Source organism: Panicum virgatum, chromosome 9N (genome assembly GCF_016808335.1).
Source record: "Panicum virgatum strain AP13 chromosome 9N, P.virgatum_v5, whole genome shotgun sequence".
NCBI lineage: Eukaryota > Viridiplantae > Streptophyta > Magnoliopsida > Poales > Poaceae > Panicum > Panicum virgatum.
The window spans coordinates 81,900,903-81,918,938 of record NC_053153.1 but is presented as its reverse complement, the minus strand read 5'-3'; the positions used below and the strand labels follow the sequence as shown (position 1 = coordinate 81,918,938).

Here is an 18,036-nt window from a genome sequence, read left to right as displayed (position 1 = left end):
GGGCCGGGCGGCAGCTGTGGCGTCCACTCCTGGATCGAGGGCGCAAGCGGCGATGGAAGGCGGGTTTCTTGGTTTGCGCCACAAAACCAAGGAGGCGGACGGTGGTTGAAGACGCCAGGTAGTGGAGGCGCGGGCGTCGGTCTCGGGACTGACGGAGGCGACGGGCGTCGACGGCGTCTAGAGCCTCGCTGCGGGCGAGGAGGTGACGGGCGTCGGGCGGCGTCTAGGGCCGTCAGAAGGCCGAGGCGGGAACGGCGTCTAGGGCCACGGCGTGGAGGCGGGAATCTTCCCGCACGTGAGGTTTTGGCGGTTTTCTCAAAATCGGCCACCTACCCGAGTTTCGCGGACCCTCCAAAACCGCGGACCGGAACTTTGTCGACGTGGCTGCATCGCAGCAAAGACTTCCAGTCGAAGAAAGAAGCTCCTCCGTCGATCGAGGCTGTACAGCGGGCTGCTACAAACCCGACCGGTCTGACCGGTCCCATGGACCGGTCTGACCGGTCTGGCCGCAGCAGCTGGGTATAAATACCCCCACCAGCCCGTGGCTGGTTGAGTCTCTTGAGTCTTTTGTTTTCTCTTCGTTTTTCCTTCTCCCCGCCCCTGCTCTAGGTTAGGGCCAAGGACTCCAACGCAAAAGAGGGTTAGATTATAGCTAGTCTCTCCAATCTAGAGGGTGGATTATGGTGTGGTCGGCTCTAGCCTTTGTATAGGTGAATTCCTCCGTGATTTATGAATGAAATTGATTTGAGATTCACCTGTGTGTGCTGAGCTTTTCGTCCCCCTTCCTCTCTTGCGTTTTGGGTTTCAATTCTCCTCTTTTGGTGTGTTTTGTGTTCGGAAGAGATGAACCCTTGAATTCGTGGTTTGATGGACTCTTTGTGACGATTCTCATCCTTCTAGCCAAGTGCTAAATCTTTTGGAATCGAGAGTTCTCACGAATTGGAGTTTTTGGGTTCTTGACTTTGATCTTCCCTTGATTTCTCATGATCTGTTAATCTTTCGGGAAAGATCTTTTGGGAATATGTTCACGGGGTTGATGTGAAGCTATCCTCCAAGTTTCATTGGATTTGGACTTCGTTTGCTCGAGATTTGCCGTTTGAAGCTTTGTCTGCGATCTGTCTGGGTGCAACCGGTCTGACCGGTCTCTGAAACTGGTCTGGGTTTTTGAACTCCAGCCCGACCGGTCTGACTGGTCAGAGAGAGCGGTCAGACCGGTCCAAGTCTGCCAGGTCTGCAGATTTTCTTGTTCGCTTCCGTGGTTTCTCTCGCACGATCTAGGGGTGTTTTGTGTTGGTTTAGCTCTTCCATAGCTATCTCAAACGTCACCTAGAACTCTTGAGGCATTGTGGTGATTTTGGGATATAGGCCAACGGTGTGAATTTCGAGAGAAATTTTGATCGGCTCCCATTCACCCCCTCTGGTCGCCGGTTTCGGTCCCTCAATTGGTATCAGAGCAAGGTTGAGGTTTTCAGTACCTTAACCGGTTCGAAAACCACTTGGCGACCATGGCGAGTCTTGGGAAGATCCCGGTGTTTTCCGGCGAGGACTATGCCTACTGGAAGGTTCGCATGAGAGCCTTATTGCAGAGCATGGGAGCCGAGGTCTGGGATATTACCAAGAACCAGGCTTACGTCATGCTTGCCGCTCGGGTCACTCCTCTTCAAGTGACTGAGCACGAGGCTAACGCCAAGGCTGTCAATGCCTTGTTCGCTGGTGTTTCTCGTGCAGAGTTCTCACGCGTCCAGGGTTTTCAGGAAGCCCACAAGATTTGGACGTGTCTTGAGAACTACCACGAGGGCACACCTCAGGTGAAGGCCAGACTGTTCGAGACTCACCGGCGTGAATACGAGAACTTCACACAGAAGCCGGGTGAGAGCATTGACTTGATGTTCAGTCGTTCTCAGTCGATTGTGAACAAAGTCAATTCGAACAGATCTGCTGATGCCCTTGAGTACACAGAGCACGAGAAGGCTCTCAAGTTGCTCTACGCACTTGATCGCTCTGTGTGGGATCTCAAAGTGAACACCATCATTGAGTCTGCTGGCTATGAGACTCTGACGGTGAACGAGCTTTTCAGCAAGCTCAAGGCCACAGAGGTGGATAACCAGACACGAGCCAAGCTCAATGGCGCTCCTCCTTCCAAGAGCATCGCTCTTGTGACTGGCCCAGGTGCATCGAGCTCTAACGCTAACTCTGCTCTTGGTTTTTCTCTTGCCTCTTTGCCTTCTGTTACAGATGAGCAGCTGGAGACGCTGGGAGACGACGACTTGTGCCTCCTCATCAGCAAGTTCCAGCGCATCTACCACAACAGGCAGAGGAAGAAGAACCCCGGGTGCTACAACTGCGGCGATCTAGACCACTTCATCGCCGATTGTCCCAAGAAGTCCGGTGGCGGCCAGAACAACCACTTCGACTACTACCACCACCGCGACCGTGACGAGGAAGGTTCCAACAAGGAGCGTCGGCGCCACAAGCACCGCAGTCGTGACAGGGGAGGACGCTTCGACAAAGAGTCGCTCAAGAAGCGCTTCAAGTACAAGGCCAAGAAGCGGGAGAAGGCCTTTCTGGCGCAGCTCAGCAACCTCGACAAGAGCTCCGACACCGACCGATCTTCTTCACCAACCTCCGACGACGACAAGAAGAAGAAGAAGAAGCGGGACAAGGAAGCCACCGGCTTCATCGGCCTGTGCTTGGCGGCCGGTCGGCGCAAGGGCTTCTGCACCATGGCGGGCGAAGCCGATGGTGCTCATGCGTCTTCGGGAGGACATGCTACACCGACGCACGTCGACTCTTCTCCTGGATCCGAGAGCGATTCAGAGGTAAACTCCAGAATCGACCTGCTTGATACGGAGGTTAGGGAGTTGTACGCCGCTCTCGACAACCAGAAGAGGCTGCTTAAGGAAGCAGCTAGAGAGCATTGAAAGCTTAGGGCTGAGCTGGCTTGTGATAGGGAGAAATGTAGTGAGGATGAGTGCGCTGGCTGCATATCTCACATGAATGATCTTGTTGCTCTCCGTGTCAAGCATGATGAGAACGTCGTGAACTTAGATGTTGCTGAGATTTCGCTTGCTGACGTGTCTCATGAGCTCGCTAAGGCCAAGCATGAACTAGAACTGGTTAAGGACACTCCTATTGTTAGCGATGTGCTTGAATGTGATGAGTGTCCTATCTTTAAGTCCAATCTAGTTTCGTTGCAGTCCAAGTTTGCTACTATTGTGTGCGAGCTAGAGGAGATGAAGTTTAGGTCAGTTCTGCTTTGTGCTTGTAAGCTTTGTCCCACACTTAGGTCGGAGCTAGATGAGAAGAACGCCTTGATTAAGTCTTTAGGGAAGACTAAGGTAGTGGAGTCTAGCCCACCTATTGACTGCTCTGTTTGCCCTGGTTTGATCTCTGATTTGGATAATCTTGCGGTAGAGAAAGCTAACTTGGAGAATGAGAATACCTATCTTAGGGCGATTCTTAGTTGGGTTTCTGCTAGTGAGCTGCAGTTGGGCATGATGATTAAGCAGTTCAAACGTGGTGATGACTTTGGGGTCGGTTACACCTACACGAAGTCAGACTTTGACAGGTTGTATGGTAAGATCGGCAAGGCTGCTGGAGTTCAGAGTGCTCTAAACACTGCTAGTTCGAGCATGCAGCCTTCGCTTGTTGACCCCGTGAATGGTGTGCTGAAAGAACCACAAAAAGTACCTCCACAGAAGCAGGTTTGGGTTCCAAAGCCCAATGAGCTGAGGAATCCCCTCAACACGCTCCCTACTGCCGCAGCCCAGGTTGCCCAGAAGAAGGGGGCTGCTCCTCCCAAGCGTGAGGTGAGGTACCACTGCGAGTACTGTGACAGGGAAGGTCACCTGGAGGAGTTTTGCTTCAGAAGGAAGCGGGCTATGAGGCGTGAGCTGGAGAGACGGAACACGGACATGTACTCTGCTCGGGTGCATGGTCTTTCTCGGCATGGTGGTAGGCAAGATGCTAGGGGCGCGCCGTGTAGGTGGAGGTCAGGGAGACGGTGGTGGTTACCGTGCTCCAGCGGGTGGTCGCTTTGCCGGTCGTGTTCCTGGTCGTTTTCAGTACGGCTATGGACCACGGGACCGAGGTTTTGGAGGAGGTTACGATGCACCACGCTTTCCTCGCGGTGGTGTTCGTCAGTCACGCGGTAGATGGGACGAGGGATATGCTTCGCCTACTTTTGCTAGCCCTTCTGTAGAGCAAATGGCTCGACACTGGTTTGCTTCTCACTTTGCTAACCCCAGTGTTGAGACATTTGCTCACCCTTTGTCTCACTACTGATGTGCAGGTCGGAGGCTTGGAGAACAGATGGATCATGGACTCCGGTTGTTCGCGCCACATGACCGGAAATGACAAATGGTTCTCCAGCCTCACCCCGATGCGCTCAAAGGAGTACATTGTTTTAGGGGATAATGGAAGAGGAAAGGTACGTGGACTTGGCGCTATTCGAGTTTCTGATCGCTTTACCCTGAGAGAGGTTGCTCTGGTTTCGAACCTTGGGTTCAATTTGCTTTCTGTTTCGTAACTTCTTGATGAGGGGTTTGAGGTTCGCTTCAAGGAGGGTTGTTAGCGTGATTTGGATTCCAGAGGAGATTTGGTTTGCCGGATTACACCTCGCGATTAGGTTTTCTTGGTTGACTTCTCTGGAACTCCTCTTGGCCCTTCTCGTTGCTTGTTGGCTGGTCCTTCTTCTGATTTGTGGAAGTGGCATAGGAGACTTGGACATTTGAGCTTCGATTTGTTGTCGAGACTTAGCTCACTTGGCCTAATCCGAGGATTGCCCAAATTAAAGTTTGAAAAGGACCTTGTTTGCCATCCGTGTCACCACGGGAAGATGATTGCTACTTCACATCCACCTGTCAATCAGGTGATGACTGCTCACCCTAGAGAGTTGCTACACATGGACACAGTTTGTCCTTCTAGGGTGATGTCTGTTGGTGGGAAGTGGTATGTTCTTGTGATCGTGGACGATTTTTCTCGCTATTCTTGGGTCTTTTTCATGAGAACCAAGGATGAGGCTTTCGAGTTTGTTCGAGACTTGATCTTGAGGTTCAAAAACGAGCTACCCCAGGCCATGAGAGCGATTCGCAGTGATAATGGCACAGAATTCAAAAACGCTCGTTTTGACTGCTTTTTGCAGTGATCAAGGACTTGAACACCAGTATTCTTCTCCCTACACTCCACAGCAGAATGGAGTTGTAGAGCGGAAGAATCGGACGCTGGTTGAGATGGCGAGGACGATGCTCGATGAGCATAGGACTCATCGCAAATACTGGGCTGAGGCGGTTAACACCGCTTGTTACGTGTCCAACCAGCATTTTCTTGCGTGCTTTCATGCACAGGACTTCTTATGAGTTGCGATTTGGACGCCAGCCCCGTGTTGACCATCTCAGAGTTTTCGGTTGCCGGTGTTTTGTGCTGAAAGATGGAAATCTTGATAAGTTTGAGTCTCGCTCGTCTGACGGCATTTTTCTCGGTTATGCTTCTCACTCCAGAGCTTACCGTGTGCTGATTATAGATACTAACATCGTCAGAGAGACTTGTGAAGTCACTTTCGACGAGACTGCACCAGTGCAATTCTTCTGTCTTTGAAGTTGCAGGAGATGATGAGCTCGGCACATCCATCTTTGAAGATGAGGAGGAAGAAGCTGCGGAGGGCGACGCTGAGGCTACCACGCGTGCTGTGGACCCAGCCGTCTCTGCCACGAGCTCGGACGATGACGATGGCCCCGACCCGACTACGTCTACTTTCTGGGGGCCGATCGAGCAAGTGACTCAGGCTTCACCAGTTGCACCTGAGGAGACACCAGATTTGGTTGAGGAGGAGGCGACTTCGACGCGGGAAGCACCTCGACATATTAAGCGTCGTCATCCACCTCAACAGATGCTAGGTGATCTCAACGAGCGAGTCACCAGGTCCAAGGTAACGAGTATCGCTGGCTTTGCTCATTCAGCGTTTGTTGCCTCTTTTGAGCCCAAGGATATTGGACACGCTCTTTCTGATTCTAATTGGGTCAATGCTATGCATGAGGAACTTAAAATTTTAAAAGAAACCAAGTTTGGGTTTTAGTCGAGCCTCCACCTGCTTGTAATCCCATCGGAACGAAGTGGGTTTTCAAAAACAAGCAGGGTGAGGATGGATTGGTTGTTCGAAACAAGGCTCGTCTTGTTGCCCAGGGGTTTTGCCAAAAAGAGGGTATTGATTTTGAGGAGACTTTTGCCCCTGTTGCTCGTTTGGAAGCTATTCGAATTTTTCTTGCATTTGCTGCTTCCAAGGGTTTTAAAGTGTTCCAAATGGATGTTAAATCTGCCTTCTTGAATGGTTTTATCGAAGAAGAGGTTTATGTGAAACAATCCCCTGGTTTCGAAAATCCCAAGTTTTCAAGCCGTGTTTATAAACTTCAGAAAGCACTTTACGGTTTGAAACAAGCACCTAGAGCTTGGTATGATAGATTGAAAACCTTTTTGCTGGCTCAGGGTTTTAAAATGGGATGTGTGGATAAAACTTTGTTCCTCATGCGGTCTGGCATTGATTTTCTATTAGTTCAGATATACGTGGATGATATTATCTTTGGTGGCTCTTCTCACGCTCTTGTCTCCAAGTTTTCTGAGTAGATGTCCAGGGAGTTCGAGATGAGCATGATGGGTGAGCTGCAGTTCTTCCTCGGGCTGCAGATCAAGCAAACTCCTCAGGGCACGTTCGTCCATCAAGCCAAGTACACCAGGGACTTGCTGCGGAAGTTCGACATGAGTGACTTGTCACCTCAGCCTACTCCGATCAGCACTTCGACGGCGCTTGATGAGGACTTGGACGGCGAGGCGGGGGACTAGAAGGAGTACAGGAGCATGATCGGCTCGCTCCTGTACCTGACGGCGACCCGGCCGGACATTCAGTTCGGGGTCGGCCTTTGTGCGAGGTACCAGGCTTCTCCGCACACCTCCCACAGGCAGGTGGTGAAACGCATCTTCAGGTATCTGAAATTCACCCCTGAATTTGGTCTTTGGTATTCTGCGGATTCTTCTCTGGTTTTGGTGGGCTTTTCTGATGCCGATTTTGGTGGGTGTCGGTTGGATCGCAAGTCGACATCTGGCACTTGTCAATTTCTCGGTACATCTTTGGTGTCTTGGTCCTCTCGCAAGCAGGCTAGTGTAGCGCTTTCTTCTACAGAAGCTAAGTATGTTGCCGCTGCTAGCTGCTGCTCACAGATACTTTGGATGAAACAAACCTTGCAGGATTATGGCTTGAGTTTCGGTAGGGTTCCCATCTTTGTGGACAACATGTCAGCCATTTGCATTGCAAAGAACCCTGTCCTACACTCCAGAACCAAGCACATAGATATCCGATTCCATTTCCTGCGAGACAACCATGAGAGAGGACACATAAACCTGATCCATGTCCCTTCAGAGAGGCAAACCGCAGAGATCCTCACCAAACCGCTAGAGCAGGACACCTTTGCACGCTTGCTGAGGGGAGCTTGGGGTTTGTTACCCCTTTTGATCGCTGACTTTTCTTTGGTTAGCTTTGTAGGTTTTATTTGCTTCTCTTTGATTTCTAGGTTTGGTAGTTGCATTGTGCATATGCATTGTACATGTTTGCATTTTGCATTGCCTCACTTGCACTAGCATTCTGGTGTACATTGCTATGATCTTCTAGTGCCTGCTAGTGTGAGTTGATAAATTTGATCATGTATAGGTTGCTCCACTGTGTATATGACATCATCTGAGTTAAGCTATTTTAATTTGAAAATCTGAAAACATGATCACCCTGTTTTGGCTACTAGCATGTTAGGGCGTGTTGATGTGCTTTGCTATCTTATTCATGCTAGTGTAGCCTTTCGTTCAGCAATTCATACTTGAAATGATCTAAATCTGATAAAATTGATTGAACTGTACTTGAAATGGTTTGAAAAGATCCAGGTGGGATTGCTTGTCGCACTGATCGAGCTTTCAGGACGGCTCACTTTGCACTTGTGAGAACCCGGGCAAGGCTGTGCATGACTGAAACGAGTGCTTTAAGCTTCTGATTGTCTTTTGGCATAGGCTTGGCCTCGTTGCTAAGTGAAGCATGACAAGCATTTCGACCCCTAGCATTAAAAATTGCTTGATATAAAATTGATTGAAAAATGAATGTTAACAACTTGTTTTTGGCTGAGTTTGGATCACCTGTATGAGTATGATTAGCACTGCTTTTTCATTCCCTACTTGTTAGTGCTAGATCATGGGTGATGCTTTTATTTCTCCTAAACTGAACTTGCCTAGCTCTAGACTGATTTGATATACCCCGTTGAGCTAGATGCAGGTCTTGTTTATGGATGCACACGTGCTTGTGACTAGATGTTGCTCATATCATTGTATCCCTGAATGCTTTCACTTACATCTCCTACATTGCATTCGTTGCATAGCATCTGTTCAGGGGGAGTTTCAGCTTCAGGGGGAGCTTTAGGTCTTTTTAGACTTGATGTGTGCATGTGCCAACAAGGGGGAGAATTTGGGAGAAGTGATCGAACAAGGGGGAGACTTGTTTGATTTTTGAAAAACTTGTTGTGCACAGGGCTTTGAGAGTGCATCATTTTGGGAGAGTTGCACTTGTGAGAGGGAAAAGCTTTGGTTTGGGAGTGTCGAGTTGCACTTGTGAGAGGGAAAAGCTTTGGTTTGGGAGTGTCTGCTTTGTTTCTGGCTCCTGGTTTTCTTCGTTTTCCTTCCACTACCAGCATGACTGCGTCGAGCGTTACCTCTGTCTTTGAGGAGTCATGTTTTGGCTTTTGATCGATTGCGTCGAGCCGTTGCCCTTGTCTTAGGGAATCGATCTGTGCTTGAGTAAGTGACTATTCTTGACTTTCTGAGCTTTTTTGTAACTTGCTTGAGTTCTTCGCTTTCTTGTTTCTATTTTATCACTTCTCTGTTTTCAGGTGGTGTGTTGACAATGCACTCATCAAGGGAGAGATTGAGGAACGAGAGTACTCTATCCTGCCTGTGATGAGTGAATTGTCAACCGTGCGGTGTGATCGTGCGCTTGGTCTTTGGATTGCGGGTACACGGGCGTCGAGTGTTCGACGGTGAGTTGCCATGGAGGAGCTCGAGCCGGGTGGCAGCTGTGGCGTCCACTCCTGGATCGAGGACGCAAGCGGCTGATGGAAGGCGGGTTTCTTGGTTAGCGCCACAAAACCAAGGAGGCGGACGGCGGTTGAAGACGCCAGGTAGTGGAGGCACGGGCGTCAGTCTCGGGAACTGACGGAGGCGACGGGCGTCGACGGCGTCTAGGGCCTCGCTGCGGGCGAGGAGGTGACGGGCGTCGGGCGGCGTCTAGGGCCGTCAGAAGGCCGAGGCGGGAACGGCGTCTAGGGCCACGGCGTGGAGGCGGGAATCTTCCCGCGCGTGAGGTTTTGGCGGTTTTCTCAAAACCGGCCACCTACCCGGGTTTCGCGGACCCTCCAAAACCGCGGACCGGAACTTCGTCGACTGTGGCGGCATCGCAGCAAAGACTTCGAGTCGAAGAAAGAAGCTCCGCCGTCGATCGAGGCTGTACAGCGGGCTGCTGCAGACCCGACTGGTCTGGCCGCAGCAGCTGGGTATAAATACCCCCACCAGCCCGTGGCTGGTTGAGTCTCTTGAGTCTTTTGTTTTCTCTTCGTTTTTCCTTCTCCCTGCCCCTGCTCTAGGTTAGGGCCAAGGACTCCAACGCAAAAGAGGGTTAGATTATAGCTAATCTCTCCAATCCAGAGGGTGGATGATGGTGTGGTCGGCTCTAGCCTTTGTATAGGTGAATTCCTCCGTGATTTATGAATGAAATTGATTTGAGATTCACCCGTGTGTGCTGAGCTTTTCGTCCCCCTTCCTCTCTTGCGTTTTGGGTTTCAATTCTCCTCTTTTGGTGTGTTTTGTGTTCGGAGGAGACGAACCCTTGAATTCGTGGTTTGATGGACTCTTTGTGACGATTCTCATCCTTCTAGCCAAGTGCTAAATCTACTGGAATCGAGAGTTCTCACGAATTGGAGTTTTTGGGTTCTTGAGAAAACCCCAATTCTCTTTGATCTTCCCTTGATTTCTCATGATCTGTTAATCTTTTGGGAAAGATCTTTTGGGAATATGTTCACGGGGTTGATGTGAAGCTATCCTCCAAGTTTCATTGGATTTGGACTTCGTTTGCTCGAGATTTGCCGTTTGAAGCTTTGTCTGCGATCTGTCTAGGTGCAACCGGTCTGACCGGTCTCTGAAACCGGTCCGACCGGTCTGGGTTTTGAACTCCAGCCCGACCGGTCGGAGAGAGCAGTCAGACCGGTCCAAGTCTGCCAGGTCTGCGGATTTTCTCGTTCGCTTCCGTGGTTTCTCTCGCACGATCTAGGGGTGTTTTGTGTTGGTTTAGCTCTTCCATAGCTATCCCAAACTTCACCTAGAATTCTTGAGGGATTGTGGTGATTTTGGAATATAGGCCGACGGTGTGAATTTCGAGAGAAATTTTGATCGGCTCCCATTCACCCCCTCTGGTCGCCGGTTTCGGTCCCTCGTCACTTCATCATCTTCAATTTCCGCACAGCAGCCAATGTGGGGAGACAATCCCTCATCGATGAAGTAAATATAATCAATCCTCATCATACCCACGTCCAGGGTACACACAGATACCATCGCTGGCAACTGCACCAACACCATCCGTATGTACAGATGGACAATCTGTCCAATGATTACAATGCAAGTGATTCCACAACATTGGTTGATCCATGCTAATACCATCTACTGCTCCATATTAGCTGGACAAATGCATCTATCTATTCAGACAATGTCGCCATCTGTGATGCATGTTCATGCATTCTACCTGGGCGGCTGGGCCCAAATACACAACCCCGCTTGCCCAGGCAGTAGCCCTACCAAACCTTTTTTTAAAAAATATCATGGTGAACGTCTGCAAACCTTTTTACAATTGGCAAACCAAAGGACAACCCAAATTAGGTGACTATTTACATTTTGGTTAACCTAGGTATGATTGATTATTTGGGGTAAGCCTCCAAGTTCAATGACAGATCTAGGGTAGGGTTTCATAACCTTCTGCAAGGAGGCAAACTGAATCTTTATCTGTATCTTACAAACTGTACATGTCAGTCCAACTGCCAAATGCTCCGGCGCCGTCACCACCATGTCGGTCACAAGGCTTTCACATCATCTGGGATCTTGTAGCTGGACCATGGCGTGGAGCCACCATCAGCCAAAACATAAGGCCTACCGATTGCATTGTGATTGCATGTCACAAGATGTAGGCCATCTTCTAATTTTCCTCAGCGTAGATAGAGACAAGAGAATTATCACCAGTACCAGTGGCGAAGAGTGATTTATATGGGTGGAAAGAGAGGCAATTCACGCTGCCAATTGTTTGGCCCATAAACGACGGCTGGTAGCGAATTTTAGTCAACTGTTCTCCTTCAAGACTGAACACTTTAATCATCTGCCTGGCTGAACCACTCGCGACAACAGGGGCATGCCGATGAATAGCTAACGCTGTAAGTGAACCCCTGTGTGCCTCGATAGTCAGGTATGGTTCTGCTCAGGATGTAAGCGGGCCGGTCTGCAGAGTTCCTGCAGGCTGCCGCAACTGCCGCGTGCGCAGGCGGCTTGCTCGGCAGGAGCCCATGTGCTAAAGATTTTCAGCCTGCGTTGGCCCGCTAGGCCTTGGCGGAGGATGCAAGCACACCTGCAGGCCGCCGCAACTGCCGCAACGTGCTTGATGCTAACAGGAAGTCCACACGCTATGGTTTTCAGGCAGCAAGGGCCAGGTGATCCACTGGGTGAACAAGCTGGGAAGACGAGCTCAGAGCTTCAGGGACCATGGTGAGTAGAGTAGTAGCCTTAATTCACATCGTCTACACAGAGCTCAGAGCTCAGAGCTGGGAAGAACAAATATGCAATACTCCACTGATGCTCGTTCAGTTACCATCTACAATAAAAACAAACATCATTCACATCATCTACACAGCCTTAATTCATCATGTGGCTTTTCTCCAGATCCATCAACCATCGAAATTCATCATCTGGCTTAATTCATCGTCTACACAGTCTACATCAGCCTTAATTCAGCTAACTCACACTTTATTCTTTCCCTAGCGTTGAGCTAATCAGATATGAAGCCAACAGATGCAGCAACATGTCCTCGCCTCCAATAGCTGGGAAAAATAAAGTGGAGAAATATATCAAGGATTATTCGAAACATGGCAAGATGAAATAGCACACGAAGTTCACAAGTCATGCACATCATAAGTAATTTCTGGAAAAAAGTGACAAAAGGCAAGACATCTGATTGTTTTTTTGGTCCACATCTTATTGTCTCCAAACTAATAAGGTATATACATCTACTTGCCATAATATTCTAAAAACCAATTGCTTGATGTTTGGTCACAGAAAGAGATATTTGAACTGAGTAATCTTACCCCAAAGACCACATGTTTGTTGTCCAGCCAGTCACACTTTGCACAAGTTATAAAGAACTGCAAGCATAGGAAAGAAAATAAGGTTTTCATCAAAGAACAGATATATGGAAAATAACATAAGGTATCATCCATAGTCGACAGCTGAGCAGCTCTTTACCTCTTCCCAGTTGGTATTCAGAAATACATCCATGGTAATTGCACCTTTCAGTATAGTAAGCACAAATACAATGATCATGTACTACATGTAACATTAAGGAAAAAGAGACGTAATATCATTGTCAGGTGACACTGCAATTAACGTTGCAGAACTCAAACAATATAACTGCAATTTGGAGGCTTTTGTGAACTAGTGGCCTACACTCTCAATTCAGTTATATCATATATCTTTGTGCCATCTCATATGTAAAGATTATATAATCCAGAAGAAAATATAGCTTTTGTAGCTAACTGAAAACCTTGCGATGGCGATGTGGAATGGGATGGGGATCTCTCTGGAGCATGTGGTTCCAATATAGGACTTGTCGGGCTGCGTGACGTCGACCTTGGCCCCATCACCACAGGTGACACAACCAACCTCATCATTGGAGAACCTGTCACTAGCGGAGACCTTATCACCAGCGGAGACACTTGTTTGTTTCCCACCATTGGAGGCTTGAACCGCTTTGCAGGCCTCTGTTTACTTGTTTCGGCACGCCTCTTTAATGGAGAGCTTGTAGGAGACTTTTGTTGACTTCCCATTGCAGGAGACTTCACTCGTTTTTTAGCCAATTGCTTCTTTTGAGTCGTTTCTGCCCGCTTTGCAACCATGTGCCTTTTCAGATTTCCCATAGCAGGAGGCTTTTTATGCTTTGTTGCTGAAGAGCTGATCAAAGGTGCGCCACCTGAGCCCCCAACTTCTTCAGGTACAGATTGTGATGCCCTGGGGATTGATGCCAACTCCATCTGCAAAGAAGAAAATGCAACATTATTTCAAGATAAGGTAAGAATGTCATGTATGACAAGCAAGAAAAAATGTCAAGCTTGTGCAGTAGAGGATCTAAAGTTAAGATTATACAGTTAAGCATGAAAAAACTTTAAGTAACAATGAAAGAATTGTTGATGCATGAACGACACTTCTGATAAAGTTAGCAGGGAATTTACTTGTCAAGTTAGAAACGAACAGCTTTTACTGCTACTACACCACGACCTACCCTTCCATGTACAGCAGTTGCCAGTGTGTTAACTAACAATTTACAGGTAAATCTAAGACAGGCACGAACAGGGAAATTATCCTTCAACACTAAATCATCAGCCTATGTAAATCCATCTTACCATCAGCGAACATTAAATCCATCACATAGCACCAATCATTCCTCGTTTATTACTCATCAAGCAGGATCTAGACAACCTATCGAAGCCTGGCATCCAGTGGCAGACATACCTGTTCTTGAACCGTGCAGGCAGAGGGAAGCCGGGAAGGCGAAGATCCGGTGGCCTGGCGCAACAAGAACTGTGTGGGTCCGGAGGGCATGGCGGCGCCATGAATCAGAGGCGATCGTGCTTCGGCTTGGTGCGCACGGGACGACGCGGGCACAGATCCTAGGGTAGCCGCGCGGACTGCAGGGGAGGGAGGGAGGGAAGTGGCCGGCGCGCAGTGCAGGGAGGTAGGGAGGGAGGGCGGCGCCGCGGATTTTGCGGAGCTCTGCATCGCCGGAGTGAGTGAGGGGGCGGCGCGGACTGCAGGAGGGAGGGGGGGCGGCGCGGACGGTGCGGAAGGGGCGCTCACTCGCCACCGCGGGGGGACGGAACGGTCGCGTGCAGGCCGCCGCGAGGGGGTCGCCGGGTGGATGCCGCGGCCTTGCGGGGAGGATCAGAGGAAAACACTGTTCCTGCGCGGCGAGGCGCCGGCTGCAGGACTGGGTGCGGCGGGCAGTGGCGGCCTGGGGGCTGGGGGCCGGCGGGCGCGGCGTCAGCTTGGCCACCTGGACGCCCCTCTGCCTGGGGGCGGCGGCGGCTGAGAGAGGCGAGTGTGAGATGAGAGACGGAGAGACCGAGAGGGAGAGGCTGGATGAGGCTAGGGTTCGGGAGAGCTGCCGCAGCTCCCCTTGAGGCGATCCACAGTTGGACCGAATGCCTCTAGGCTTGCCTGCGGATGCTGCTGGGCTTAGCAGGTATGCCTGCGCAAGCCCATTTGAAAAAAGCAGGCCTCTGCAGGTGCCCGCGAGGCCGAATTTTGCAGCTAATTCTAGCAGGATTGCAGGTGGGCCTGCGCCCACTTACATCCTGAGGTTCTGCTGCCCTTCTAACATCAAGAAATTGAATGTCCCCAGCTTGAGACGCACTTACAATCTGTGATAACATAACAACAACAACAACAACATAGCCTTTTTCCCAAGCAAGTTGGGGTTGTGATAACATAAAATGATCATAAATAAGAAAGCATTGTAAAGCCTAAGCAAGCCCATAAAATAGTTTAACGTGCTTCAACAAACCAAAACAAAAGAAGCATAACATACAAGTGAAGATAGGTGGTAGTATTTACCTTGTATGGATCAAACCCAGGCTGAAACCCTATGCCAACAACCTTTTCTGTTCTTGGGGCATGCGGCCTCGCCATATAGACAAGCCTACAATATAGAATAAGAATATCCAGAGTAAAAATAAGTTGGCAGAAAAGAAAGATGAAGCAGGATATTGGATAGGACACCTGGAACATATGCATGGTATGCATCAAATGGCTGAAGGCCAGAGGACCTGAATACTACTATGCTTACCTATCAGGTGTGTGGACATCAAATATCCTAACAGAACCAGCAGCGAAACCAGCCGCGAAATGTCCAGATCGAACCTGAGATGCAGACTGAAACGAAGAAGCAAGCAGAAGTCATGCTAAAAAACATACGATGTGAACCAGATTAGCAAAAGACTTGATGGAAAGAATCATAATAAAGCAATCAAATAGCCCATCTCACGACTATAGAACAGAAATACACGTGTACTAAGGAAAAAAAACTTTCAAAATGAACGGAGAATAACAACATAAGCTGACAAAACCATTACAATGGAGTATGCTACATATCTTTTGGTTAAGTTGGCAACTACTCACCAGTGCAGAAATCGCGCTGTCAGCAGGGGACTCAATGGTGCTGAGAAGTTGTTCCTTTTCAAGATCCCACACCAAGATGGAAGACATGTCACCAGATGCATACTATTGGACAATGAAAGGGAGCAAGTCCCTGTATTAGAACAACCTACAGCATGTAAAATAAAATCATTGAACTGGATAGAAAATTACCAGGTAACCAGATTGTTTCTGCCAATCGATCACAATATTGCGACCAGCAGCTCGATGACCCTTAACTGATGAGAAAGCAGTTACAAGTTTTTGTCCTCCCCTTTGATTAAAGTTTTTCCATATACGGACATTTCCATCACCTGCAATATGAAATTAGATAACCCAGTGGTAGAAATACAGAAAGAAATACTTAGGAAAGAGAGGCATACTTGAGGCAGCTAAAACCAAGCTCTCGTCGAGTTCATTGATAAGCAAAAGCTTAGATAGCCCTCTATTGGACAACTTATGGTTTTCAAAAGAGTTTACCGGTAGCACATCATCATAGTTCCACACTCTGATATGACAGAACTTTAGTACAAGTGCAGCAGAGCATTTAAAGTATTAATTTCAATAATGATTTTTTACCTTATTTGCTCATTTTCATCAGCTGCAATAACGATCGGAGAAAATGGCAACAGCAGTGCTGCTTTTGTACCTGACTCAAACCTCGTGTCCCAACTAGTAATTTGGCTGGTCATCTTGCAAGCTGCTATTCCCACGATGAGCAACAACAACAAAAGAAAAGGAACAGATAAATATGCAAGAATACCAACAACAACAACTTAATGCAGAATAATATATCTATCAACATACAGGATCGCTGGCACTTTGCAATGCAATCTAATGCAATTCTTTCTCTCTCTTCTCTTCTAGCATTCACTTCTTCATTATCTTCAGAATCAGTTAAAAGTGGCATAGAGAAATGACCACTGCTGCAGTTGTAAATTGTTGATTGTGGAATTATACTTAGTTCAGCATTACTGGGAGCTGCAGCAGAGCTTAAATGTGGATCAGCTAAGCCCTCAGGTGAATTCACAGGATGAGGGACTGAAACCGGCGACCAGAGGGGAGTGAATGAGAGCCGATCAAAATTTCTTCGAAATTAGAACCGTCGGCCTATATCCCGAAAAATCACCCAAGTCATCAAGCGTTCTGCCCAAAGTTTGGAATAGCTATGGAAAAGCTAAACCAACACAAAAGGCCTCGAGCCAGCGAACAAAAACACGAAGCAAATCGGAAGCAAAGTGGGAAAACTACAGAACTGATCTGCCAGGACCGGTCTGACCGGTGTACTGGACCGGTCTGACCGGTCGCAGCTGTTCAAAATCTAGCAGACCGGTCTGATCGGTCTTGCCTACCGGTCTGACCGGTGGCACCCAGAAAACCCCGAAAAACTTTGATTCAAACGGTGAATCTCGACCAAACGACCACGAAAATCGATGAAACTTGGGGGATTGCTTCGCCCCTACCCCGTGAACATATCCCCAAGAGATCTCGTCCTAAAGATCAAAGAATCTTGAGAATTCGAGGGGATATCAAAAGGGATTGGGGTTTTCTCAAAAACTCAAGAAATCCAATTCAAAAGAGCTCGTGATTCCAGAGGGTGTAGGACAGGGCTAGATGCACGGGAATCACAGCAAAGAACTCGTAGCCTCCTCGCAATCAAGTGCGCCAAAAACGAAGTCAAAAATCCATTGCACAAGGCACAAAACCAGGGGATTGAATCGAATCAAAAGCTCAGAGGGCACGAGGGGGATAGGGCCTCATTTCCCAATCAATTCCCACACAAAGTCTCAACAATTCATCAACTAAATCTACCCTAAAGGGAAGAACGGGGGGAGAGAGACACAGGGGCGGCGGCCTGGAGAAACAGAGAATTCACGGACACAATACAAAAGCCGCCATTGACCCTAACACAAGTGAAGGGGTATTTATACCCGCGGGACCGGTCTGACCGGTACGCTGGACCAGTTAGACCGGTTGGTTAGACCGGTGCCAGGGACCGGTCAGACCGGTTGGCCTGCAGCACCCCCTGTACACGATCTCATCCGACAGCCGAGGTTCTTTCTTCGAAACGAAGTCTTCTCCGCGATGCCGCCGTCTTGATGAAGATCCAGTCCACGGTTTTGGAGGGTCCGCGAAACCCGAGTAGGTGGCCGATTTTGAGAAAACCGCCAAAACCTCACGCGCGGGAGATTCCCGCCTCCGCGCCGTGGCCCTAGACGCCGTTCCCGCCTCGGCCTTCTGACGGCCCTAAACGCCGTCCGACGCCCGTCACCTCCTCGCCCGCAGCGAGGCCCTAGACGCCGTCGACGCCCGTCGCCTCCGTCAGTCCCGAGACCGACGCCCGTGCCTCCACGACTTGGCGTCTTCAACCGTCGTCCGCCTTCTTGGTTTTGTGGCACAAACCAAGAAACCCGCCTTCCGTCGCCGCTTGCGCCCTCGATCCAGGAGTGGACGCCACAGCTGCCGCCCGGTCTGAGCTCCGGTCCCGGCTGCCCTTCACCGCCGTCCACCGCACGGTCC

The 18,036-nt window shown here is 49.3% G+C and overlaps 1 protein-coding gene and 1 long non-coding RNA gene across 2 annotated transcripts; both read right to left on the bottom strand.

Moving 5' to 3' along the window:
* Window positions 1–11,260: 11,260 nt before the first annotated feature.
* On the bottom strand, window positions 11,261–16,492 carry LOC120692018 (regulatory-associated protein of TOR 1-like). The gene is made up of 9 exons (XM_039975232.1): window positions 16,324–16,492; window positions 16,096–16,219; window positions 15,900–16,024; window positions 15,691–15,830; window positions 15,502–15,603; window positions 15,170–15,255; window positions 14,938–15,022; window positions 14,672–14,744; window positions 11,261–11,532 (listed from the first exon to the last, which is right to left on the bottom strand). The coding sequence occupies exons 1-9, from the start codon at window positions 16,424–16,426 to the stop codon at window positions 11,261–11,263; spliced, it is 1,110 nt and encodes a 369-aa protein (XP_039831166.1). The 5' UTR covers window positions 16,427–16,492.
* On the bottom strand, window positions 11,985–13,122 carry LOC120692020. Its single transcript, XR_005682455.1, has 3 exons — window positions 12,574–13,122; window positions 12,417–12,473; window positions 11,985–12,152 (listed from the first exon to the last, which is right to left on the bottom strand). It is a non-coding gene; the product is annotated as an uncharacterized LOC120692020 (long non-coding RNA).
* Window positions 16,493–18,036: the final 1,544 nt, after the last annotated feature.

Coding starts and splice junctions, on each gene's coding strand:
- LOC120692018 (XM_039975232.1), bottom strand. CDS start 16,426: ATGCCACTTTTAACTGATTCTGAAGATAATGAAGAAGTGAATGCTAGA. Junction 15,831..15,899: donor CTTGGTTTTAGCTGCCTCAA/GTATGCCTCTCT, acceptor TTCATATTGCAG/GTGATGGAAATGTCCGTATA. Junction 15,023..15,169: donor GATGTCCACACACCTGATAG/GTAAGCATAGTA, acceptor TCTATATTGTAG/GCTTGTCTATATGGCGAGGC.